Source organism: Vollenhovia emeryi, unplaced genomic scaffold (genome assembly GCF_000949405.1).
Source record: "Vollenhovia emeryi isolate VEMERY1.0 unplaced genomic scaffold, V.emery_V1.0 DF939215.1, whole genome shotgun sequence".
NCBI classification, from domain to species: domain Eukaryota; kingdom Metazoa; phylum Arthropoda; class Insecta; order Hymenoptera; family Formicidae; genus Vollenhovia; species Vollenhovia emeryi.
The window spans coordinates 1,174,668-1,185,913 of NW_011967151.1; the positions used below are offsets into that span (position 1 = coordinate 1,174,668).

The window sequence follows — 11,246 nt, forward strand, 5'->3', positions numbered from 1 at the left end:
CTTGGACCAAGTTCTAGCATCGTGGACATTGGGCTTTACAGCGAATTCGGTTGCTAGCACTAGCGCGCACTGAGTGCGCACTAAGGCTCGTTTGTAGTAAATTTTTATATTTAACTTTGTCTTAAATACATTTCAAACAGTATCCAGCCAAAAAGTGCTCCGTGTGGATGCCACACAGATCATTTTACTGTCTAAGAAGTATTTTAAAAGATACTTAAAACGATCCTTAAATATAAGAATTGACTGTAAGCGAGCCTTTAGTATGCACTCAGTGCGCACTAGTGCAAGCAACCAAATTCGCTGTAAGATACAGAATTGACGCCAAGGTTCGCGTTCCAAAACATTTTCTCCGAGGAAAATTTTACTCGAGAAATGGATCGGAAACGCTCAGAGCGGTTACGGAACGGCCATCGAGTAAAATATTCCTCGAAGGCGAAGATTTCGGAGCGTAACCCTGAATCGAAATGCGCGTTCCTGAGCTCATTAAAGAAAAAGTGCCGCAACCATTCTGCCCACCACTGTACGCTAGCGTGCGGACGAGGTTCTTTCGACGATCGACGACGTCGGGGCCTCCGTCGCATCACCCCGATCCCTGTCGTCTCGTTGTCTCCCGACGTCGAGCCTCGACGTCGATCGGACATTCGCATGACGTACGTCACGCTCCGCGCGGATACGGATCGATCCCCCGTCTCGTCGATTACCTCTTTGTTCCGGGAAATTGAAGGAATTTCAAATTAAAGTAAAACCGAGGCTCTCGCGAAGGCTAATGCTCGTGAAATTAGCGTAGTTAACGGGCCGCGGAGCCTGATAACATAAAAAGCGCGCGATTATCCCGATCGTAACGTATCATAATTAAAATATCGTGCGACCGCTAGGAAATAATACATAAACATAACGCATTGTAAATCAGTCTATTGATTCGGTAATCAAATTTATGGCGCGATATGTTGATAAGTATCTTATACATAAACGTATCGTATCACAAATCGGTCCGTTCTCTCGGCGATCGCACAGAACTTTAATTACAATTCACTTACTACGTTAAGAGCATAATGAGCGTGCGTTTTTTTTTGTTATTTTATCAGGCTCCGGGGCCCGTTGACTATGCTAATGGAGAAATCGCGCGTGATTTCCGCGGCCGGGATCGCGACAAAGAGATTGGCCTCGGCGTTTCATTCCGCCACTTCCGTCCCCGTCACCCCGCCCGCCAAGGTCGCGCGGAAACCGCGAATCCGCGATAGCGCCTCTTATCGCGCGGCGCGCGTCGGGTGCAACATCGGATTCTCAGTTCCACGCTGAAAACCCGCGAAATTTGCCTCTCCACAGCGCAAAAGACCCGCAGATACGACGAGCATTTGTATGTATGTACATACAAATACTGTATTTGCACTTGCCGATAAGGCAAGATAAAGCCATTTTCACGACGCGGCTCGTGTGCACACTGGGATTCACCGATGTCTTTCCACATGAATTCGTCCACATATCGACACATTTACAGCGAATTCGATTGCTTGCACTAGCGCGCACTGAGTGCACACTAAAGCCCGTTTATAGGTAATTTTTATATTTAACTTTGTCTTAAATAGATGTTCAAAGAATATTTAGCCAAAAAATTATCCGTACAAACGTTGTGCAGACCATTTTTCTGGATAAGAAATATCTCAAGAGATATTTAAGACGATCCTTAAATATAAGAATAGGGGACTTTCCTCCACATACATGGAAAATGTGTTCTACCTGCGCCTAAATTCATATGGGAAAGTATCAGTGATTTCTAGTGCAAACAGACAGGCGGGGATGCCTGGACATTTCTATAATGTGTTCTATAATTATAGAAATCTCCGGGCATTTCTGCCTGTCCGTATACAATCGTTGCTTCCGACAAAACCATCTCGTGAACAATCGAATGATTTACGATCCTCGCGACAGAGAAAATCGACGAAGCTTGAAGCGTTTCTTTCAGTCGCACATATAACATATACGTTCTATTATTAACTCTTAATTATTTTTAATTATATTCTATCATTGTTTTCTTAATTATCGTTGTAATTATTTCTGTACCTGAGAAGTCGACTGTCGCAGCTGAAATTTAGCAAATTTATACAGGAAACCCAAAGTCAACTTTTCTCAGTTAACACCTTGTAATTCTAAAGCTTCTTTAAAAATCCTTTTTTTTTTCAAAAAATAATGAAATAAACAATTAGAGCGTCCAGTTGAAAATTGATAATTTTCTTACGACAGTTTATTTTTCAGGAACATATTTATTTCGTCAACTACAAAGAAGCGAAGACCACGGAGAATAAAAGAAGACGGCGTTAAGTGAACAATACGCCGAGGACAAAGCCGACGACAGACTTGTACTCGAACTTGCTCCGCGTTCATTACGCGAACTCGACTCGAGTTTCTACGCCGCGAACGAGTCGCGTGGATCTCAGGGAGAGTCAAACCTGCGCATTTGGTCGAGCAGTGCTGGTGGCAGGGACAGTTGCAGGTGTGCTGCGACTTTCGGCGGAGAATCATCTTGGCGCTCCGATATTTATCGTATTGTCACTGAACGTTGCAACTTGCACAATACCGCCGGGCTGGCACAATCAACGCTCCGCCGCGACGCGGGGAATCATCGACCAGGCTACAGCGCGCTTCACAAGCCGGCACGGATCGTCGTCCACTTCAACGGTCCCGGCCTTCGTCCTCGCGTCTTCAACGGCTGGAGACCGCGGCGAGGCCGCTCAGGCACTACTGCAACGGCACTGCGTAGCGAGAGACATCGAACGCGACGTACAGAGTGATTCGTAGACACGGCGGCTTGGGGAAAATTCTTTAACGATGTCTGACCTCTCCCCGCCCCGGCGGGAGGAAATTGCGGTCTCAATTTTGTTATCGCAATTTGCCGAAGTGCCCGCAATCGGCGCGCGATAATTTCCAATCTAGATTTCGTCAATGTCGCGGCGGAAAGAGAAGAAACAACTAGTACATGAGGAACGAGATTGTAGCGGCCGGAATTTATGCTTTGTAATTTTGCATGAAAGCCCCGCGCCGAGGCTGCGCTTTGAGGCTCCGACTCTGTACATCGTCGCTTTCGACGTTATGCAACGAAAATTGGTACACGATACTGCGAGCGAGCTGACGGCGCGGCGCGGCAGCAGAAGTTCGCCGGCGGGAAGTTATCGTTGTAATTAAACGTTGCGCGATAATATCGGCTATTCCGATCGACGCTATGCAAGCAGGCTGATGACTACAGGTATTCTCAAATCCGGTAGAGCGCAAGAGTTCCCATTTTTGGCTAGAAGACGCCCGGATGGCAATGCATGTCTAAAGGCCTTCTATGGAATAGCTGCAAGTTGATTGATTACACATTTCTCGAAACTAGAACCTGGACCAAGAACTGGCATCGTGGACACAGGCCTTAAAACACGTCATATCTTTAAGACACTCTGTAGACGTAGTCTCTAAGTCAGTCAGTGGATTATCACTGAAAACAGTGAATGTTCACTGATTCACAGTTATAAGTATGAATTATTCAGTGCTACACTTGTAACTGTTTCCAGTGATAATCCACCGATGGACTTTTAGAGAGTACATGTCTAAAAGACAACTTAACGCCGTCTCAAAGATGTCTTTTAGACATGCATCTGGGCGGAAGGCGTCTCGATTTTTCTCGGCCCACTCGGTACATTGTCAGCTGACGTGCGGTTTACGTCAATTGATGTATTACGTATTCGTTATTCATCCTCCGCTCAGACGCCGCGAAAACCTAGCGACGGATATCCTCGAGGCGTTCGTCTCATCTTGGAGTATAACGTGAAGCGAGTCGTGGTGTGAAAGAGTAAAAAATATCGGGAGATCAAGTTGTTACGGAATCACTTCGTTTCTGCCAAGAGAACAAATTATAGACGGCAAATGTCATTTTACAAAGCGACCACTTGTGTCGAAACCACGCTGGTTGTATACTTAAAAAAATTACGATTTAAATATCAATAATAAGTGTAGCTTCCCCCACGGAAAAATATATATTTCATTATATATAAAGAAAAATAGAAAGGATACATTCGTTTTATATTACTCGTATATGCGTTATAAGAAATATATGCTACTACTATAAATGTAATACCAATAAATTGGAATTTTTCATATATCATTCACACACTGTGAGAAAAATGCTTTGATTGTATCAACAAGACATGTATGATAGAATGTATTTTGGCTAAACCAAGTAGAATTTCTAGTTAGCACGATATAGGGCTCGATATTTCATAACTAAAAGTTTGCAAAACTTTACTACACATCTGGTAAATCCTAAAGGAATTCTGATTCGTTCATTTTCTAACAGACGACTGGTTCTAACAGACGACGAATCTACCAGATTTTTTTCAGTGTATGTATTATATTAAAAATAAATAATAAAATGTGTGATATATACACATTATACTACATAGCTGTGTATATAATTATATAAGTCTAATGTATGCATTGTATATTTTATATAAAAATATAAGGAATATTACATTAGGTGTTGTAAGTATCTTAGAATTTAGGTTCTCAACGCTTTATCAGCGGAGATCAAATTGATTTCATTTGCCACAACTGTTAGATCTGATTTCTCGCCACTTCTTATATACTGCTGTTGGTTGATTTTTAAATACGAAAAAGTGTAACGTGCGATCGTCTCGCGAAGAGCGTTATTGCGAAATTATAAAAGTATAATTTAAATATTGTTCATACATTTTTAGTATATTTTTGACATATAATTATATACGATTTTTTAATAGAATTTTTATATACCAAATAATGAAATATATTAACCATATATTTTCATCTACTTTTTGAAATATATATTTTTCCGTAGGGGTTGACCTCCCTGGCACACAAGTCCCATTTGTAAAATTTAAAAGGACTCCGCGCGGTTTAGCATTTAACAAGAAAAAAATTACCTCGGCCGTGAAGGAATATTATTTTTATGCGAATTTATATACTTTTTCCGCTCAATCTGCGCGCACTAATGATTTAGATTCCCGTTTCTGGACTCGGAGAGACGAGTCGTGTGTGCGCGCACGCGAAGAGTCGTCATTGTTGCGCGACCAATTATATCTCTGTCCGCGCGCGCGTTACTCCGAGATTAATATCTCATTACGGCGCGGCGTGCGCGAGATTTCTCTGGCGCCGCTGATGACAAGACAATAGGGCGGTTCTATCGCCGTTCTATTTACAGTCGATTACATCTACCAGGCACGAGACCGACGTCCGCGTCGTTTTTACGCTCCGACAGTTTGCCACGAGGATGCGCCGGCCACGTTGCACACGATTGCACGCGCTAATATCGCGCCGCACCGAGAGCCTCTCATCAAAGTTGCACGAGGGCTCTTTTTGATCGATACCGACGTACTCGCGACGTACGTCCAGCAACCCTTCCGCGAAGGGACGCCTCCGCGCCTGCTCTTTGTCGCGCGGAACGCTCGTGGAAAAATAACGCGGCGTCGTATAAATAATCGACGTTGAATTTAACCCAGCCTTATTAACGGTAAAGTATTAATTTCAGACATCGCTTTAATGCACATTTCTACCAATGCAGGCTAACTTTAATCCCAGTTTAACGAAGTTTCTATCTCTTTCCAATTTCTGAAACTGGAAAAGGATAAAGAGTAAGTTAAACCGAGATTAAAAAGTTAATTTCCATTGATGGAGAGGGGCATAAGGACAAATAGCGATCGAAGTAAACGAAGTACGTAAAACGAGGTATGGATGAATATTGATGAGACTTTCAGGTGGAACTTTGTACTTAAAATTATTATTAAGAAATGTTACTTTATTTGTTCTAAGGTACTGCCGCTTGAAAATGATCCAACCTCGCGAGTTGGACGGCTCTCGGGTGACTTATGGTCTAATCCGAAGCTCCGCGACGATTTGCAGACGAATGTTTCGGAGAAACAAAGTTGAGAATTGAGAAATATTAAAGTATAGATGAATATATGGATGAAATTCTTAGTCGGGACTTAATATTTTATTCTTATTAAGAAATGTTTATTTAGTCCGAGACATTGCTGCTTGAAAATGATCGCGCGACTTGGCGAGTTGGACGACTCTCGGATGATTTACGGTTTAATCCGAAGCTCCACGACGATACGTGGGGGGGAGTGTTCGGAGAAACAGAGTTGAGAATTGAGAAATATTGGAGTACGATAGGGCGCGCTGATGAACAAACGCGAGTTCTAAAGTGTAAAATATTATACGCGAGGCGGACGACACACTTCCAACCCGCCCCTTTATCGCGCCCGGCGGCACTTCCGCTCATTATCACGCCCGCGAGATTTCGCCGGTTAACTTTTATCGCGCTCGGGAGATTTGCCGGTCGGTTCGCTGCGTGAAGATTATTACTCCGGCGGCAATCACGCAAATTTAACGAGCGTACATTCATCCAGATTCGTTCACGTCGCACTCCTCATTATTTCTCTCTCTCTCTCTCTCTTCTTCTTCGTCTTCTTTACCCTCTGGGACTTTTCAATCTCTGTATACACCTGACTATATCCACCAGCTTTGTTGATAAGCCGCGGTGTTATCAGCCACGAGACGATGTTCGGTGGTCAATACCTTAGCGGGACGAGTTCAGTACCGACGCTACAGCTCGTTTTACGTAACGATGCCAACGATGTTGCGTCGAGCAGATTTTGAAGCGGGCTTCGAGACAGGCGGAAATACACCTTGTTGAATTGAAACCGTCGCCTTGAAACTCGACACAGCTCAAGAAACTTCCCCAGAAATTGGATAACGTTAATATATGCTCATTTTGTTGGCGCGCACCACGTAACGCGGAAAAATTCAAAATTCTTTTTTTCACACGCAGAAAGATGCGTCTTAATATCGACGTATAGAACGAAAACGGATCAGAAATTCAGCAGCTCTTCCAAGCACCGGTGTTTACTGTTACGACATTCCCGGCAGACGTGCACCGCGCGAAAGAAGCCCGCCGGTAATTGCACGACGCCATGGTGGGAACCCTCGGCGCTACCCTGCATATTTTCCGCTGATTGCGATCTCGCCTCCAACGTACTCGTCAAGCCACGTACTATGTACTTGATAAATTCAGAAAGCCGCGGCGCCTTCCCACGAGCCCTCGCGCTCGCGCCGCCAGGTACGACGCGCTCTCCTCCGCTACCGTTAAATCCGACGCGCGATCGCTCGACTCGCCGGCCTCCCCCGGGCGACCGGTTCTCCGGAGCGCCCGGCGAACGTCGCGTAATCGCCCGACGATCCACTTGCCGGCGCGCAACTCGCACACGTGGTCGGATAAGTCGGATTGCCGCGCACCGCTCGACGTTGCACGCCGAACGAATTGAAGGACGCGCACGTATGTACCGCCGGGACGACACTGTTCACCGGAGTCTCACACGCGCGCCGACGAATTCGCAGTACGGGATCCCGCGTGCGGAGCGCGGCCGTGCACGCACACACCCGTCGACGCTCCGCGTGTGATCGATAGAAACGCCGCCGCCGCCGCCGCCGCCGACGCCGCCACCCTCTCCGCCGTCGGGATTCCCCGTCGCGACCGCACGAATGGACCCGTTGCACTCGGCGCGGGTACGGGCGCGAGGAGTGCTGTTAATCGAGGCGGCACGCTTCCTCACACGAGAACGAGGAAATGCGAGAACGCGGCCCGAAGACGCGCCATCGTCGCGGACGGACGGACGTACGGGAACCCGCGGTTCCGGCAGGTTCCACCGGTGCGTCGCGGCGGCGGCGCCGTGACGCGGCGTCGCCGCAGGGACGACCCGCTCGATCCTCGGGCCCGCGTTCCTCGACGGGGGTTGACCGGTATTCGTACACGCACAGAAAAACATTTCTGGATCCAACGCTATTACACTTGAATGTATCATAAAATAGGAAAATAGTCAATCGTGTTTATTACGGAGAAAAGAATATTTTAATCTTAAATGAAAAATTAAAAAATGTAGAATAAAATTCGAGAATCGAGTCCTAGCGAGTGCTCCTTCCCGGGGAGAACGCAGAAGTCACAATAATATCAATTTGACATCGTGCTGACCAAAATTTACGTCACGTCTCAGGCCCATTTCTACCAATGCCGATTAATTTTAATTCCGGTTCCGCTAAGTTTCTATCTGCTTCCAATTCCAGCAACTAGAATAGGATAGAAAGTAACTTAAACTGACAATGAGATTAAAGTTAATCTGCATCGGTAGACATAGACATCAGTCATGATTTCAACATGACGTCAAACTGACATTACTCCGGCCCGTATTCCGAAACGCCTTTTATCAATAAAAGCGTCTCTAAAAGTAGCTGATGAACTTTCTGATTGGCTACAAGCCACTTTTACAGGCGCTTTTATCGATCAAAGAAGATTCGTGCGGGGTCTACAATGCGAGTCTCAGAGTCGCAGACGTAAGAATAATCGAATTGGTCAATTCAGTCTAACACATAAGAATTGACCACTCATAGTCGACTATTCTTACGACTACGACTCTGAGACTCGCATTGTAGACCCCGCATCAGAATATGGGCGCCTTTGACTTTTCTATTCTTCTTAGATCATGCGTGTCTCAGAGTCGTAGTCGTAAAAATAGTCAACTATGAGTGGTCAATTCTTGTATGTCTGACTGAATTTACCAATTACAGTCGATTATTCTTACGACCGCGACTCTGGGACTCGCATTGTAGACCCCGCATCAGACGTCGCGACGTCCCGCGAACGCATGAACTGTCGAACTCGCGGCTCGGTCGTCCGCCCGCGTTTCCTCGCTGGGAAGCGCTCGAGGGCACGTTTACCTTCGGCTACGTCAATCCGAGTGGCATAGCTGATAAGTCCGCCGCGCCTTTGCGCTCTCCGCCACGTCGAGCAGTCGAGTTCTTGGACGGGAGTCCGACGGGACTTGCCGTAATTTTCATGTTTAATCCGCCGAACTCGGCGAGGACGCGGAACTTCGGCGGCTCAGCGCCCATTCACGAGCTACACGCCCGTCGCCTAGCTACGATCCTGAGCGGCGGGGGAGGCTGGGAACCTCCTCGATCGCCAATGGCGAGCGAGCCGAGTCAGCGTGGAAGGGATGGGCGCACGTGACTCGGCGGCGTGTCGCGCTCTGTCAAAGTCGGCCGACGTCGCGGCGCGCCCGCACGAGTCGGGAGTTCCTTCCCGACCTGGCCCTCTCGCTCTCTCGCTCTCTCTCTCTCTCTCCCCCTCTCTCTCTTTCTCTCTCTCGAGACACGGCGAAAAGCGGGCCAATAATTAATTCATTCGGGAAGGAATTCATTCGTTCGCTCAATTCTTCTTCCGCCGCGCGCGTGTCCCGACGTCGCTCGGACGCGAACAGATTGCCTCTTGTGCAGTGCCTCCTTACTGCGCGGGAAAGAGATTCTCGCGCGATACGGAATGATTGATACGGGTATGAGTAATAAACGGTGAATAATGGGGAATGAGGCCTCGCGTGGCACGTAACTTTTTTCGCGTCGCGGAAAGTAAACGCTCGATAATATAATTCTTCAAGTTTTACGAAATCAGAGGAGAAGACGGCAATGGCATGTCTAAAGATATGTCTCTGGGCGTCTTTAACATTTTGAGAAGAAAGCGTGTATATTGCCCCAGAATTGTATAGATTATAAATGAGCAAACGTGTACACGTGTAAAGTAAAAAATAATGGATAATCACAAAGATTAAGGAGTGGTAATCACCGCGACTTAAAACCGGGCCTTAGTCGTGTTTGTCTCTTTCTAAAGTAACAGTTGGAACGAGACGAGGAACGAGGTAAACTAACCCAAGCAAACACCAAAGTAACAATTACATAACATCAATGCAAATGTAATATAACAGGCGTGTGTTATATATTACATTTATATTGATATTATGTAACTGTTACTTTGGTGTTTGCTGGAAAGCTTAAAGTTAAGCGACGTTGGTGAAACCGGGCCTTAGTCGCGTTTGTCTTTTTCTAAAGTAACAGTTGGAAAGAGACAAAGAACGAGGTAGACCAAGCTTGAAGTTAAGCGACGTTGGTGAAACCGGGCGTTAATCTTGCAAGGAGCATTCGCCATTGTAATTAAGCAGCTTTATTATAAGCGCGTTGTGACTAATTAAGCATATTACAATACCATACGCGGTTCATCGAACGGAGACAAAGCTCCAGACGGATCTGCATACAAACGCAGATCAACGCGGCTGACGTCACCGAATAAGGCGCTACATTGCAGGTACTTTGCAAAGCGGACCGCGCAGAACGGGGGTTTACACGACAGAAGAAATTTCACGAGACGACGTTGCCCGATTATTCGCTCCGTCGGATGGGAAATTGATTTATCGCCGTCGTCAAACGCTGTAATTCGCACGCGCGGGAGAAGAAAACAATTCGCGGCGAGCGCTTTCGCGGCGTCAATTAACGCTCGCGGCTCATTACCGTCGTTCGAGAAGGCAATAATTATTCCGAAGGGAGAGGAGAACGTCGCGGAATATCGATGGGTCATTAGCGAGCGCGGAACGTGCCGCGAACTCGATTAGCTGCGGCGATACGCGAATGAAAGCACCGGCGAGTCCCATTGTTTGTAGATCGATATAATAAGCGCGCGTGTCCGCGTGCGAGTTCCGCAAATAAATCCGCGATCCATTGTGCATCGGTCGCCGCGTGATCGAGATTGAAAGGCGGGGAGAAATGTGGGTGGAACAGCCGAGAACCGACGCGGCGAGAGGAGCTCGGCGAGGAAATCAAGAGGAATTAATCTGTTGTTTAAGAGCGAGGCGATATCAATTTTTCACGCGCACATTCTCTCCTGTCGGGCTAAATTATTCGAACGCCGCCGATAAAATCGATGGGAACGGACACTTTCCACGGGGCGGCCTCGCACCGGGAGGAACGGGCTCTCTCGGAACACGCCTCGGCCTCTTTGACGACGGCGTTTTGGCGCCGTTCGAGGACCCCTCCGAGCGACAAAATGCCGGGGATCGATACGCGTCGGGCGCGCGATTTAAGGGACGGAATCGCGAGGGACCAGGGGCTAGATTCTTCGGTTTACTCGCGAGAGAGACGCACGCGCAAATTCTGCTATTAAAAGTCGCAAGTTGACTGGTTATCAATGCATGGCTTTCAGCCAATCGACTCGCGACTTTACTGTAAGAGCAGAATTCGCGTACGTTTCTCTTGCAAAGAAATTCAAAAATCTAGTTGTAGGGGCCAGATTCTTCAATTTATTACGTTTCTCTTGCGAAGGAATCCAATAATCTAGTTCTAAGGGCTAGATTCCTCAATGT

At 46.9% G+C, this 11,246-nt stretch overlaps 1 protein-coding gene across 5 annotated transcripts in view; it reads right to left on the reverse strand.

The window, feature by feature from the left end:
- LOC105561011 (guanine nucleotide exchange factor DBS-like) overlaps positions 1-11,246 on the reverse strand; it is a 34,048-nt gene that overhangs the window by 16,453 nt on the left and 6,349 nt on the right. The window contains exons 1-2 of one of the 5 annotated variants that reach the window (XM_012010624.1): positions 7,351-7,477; positions 2,448-2,927 (exon numbers count right to left, since the gene is read on the reverse strand). The exons of 2 other annotated variants lie outside the window; for them this stretch is intronic. In XM_012010624.1, the coding sequence (XP_011866014.1) occupies positions 2,448-2,520 (73 nt within the window). In that variant the 5' untranslated portion in view covers positions 2,521-2,927; positions 7,351-7,477. Of the gene's footprint in view, positions 1-2,447; positions 3,523-7,061; positions 7,478-11,246 lie in introns of those variants that run through there. 2 more of the 5 variants (XM_012010625.1, XM_012010626.1) reach the window with 2 other exon arrangements.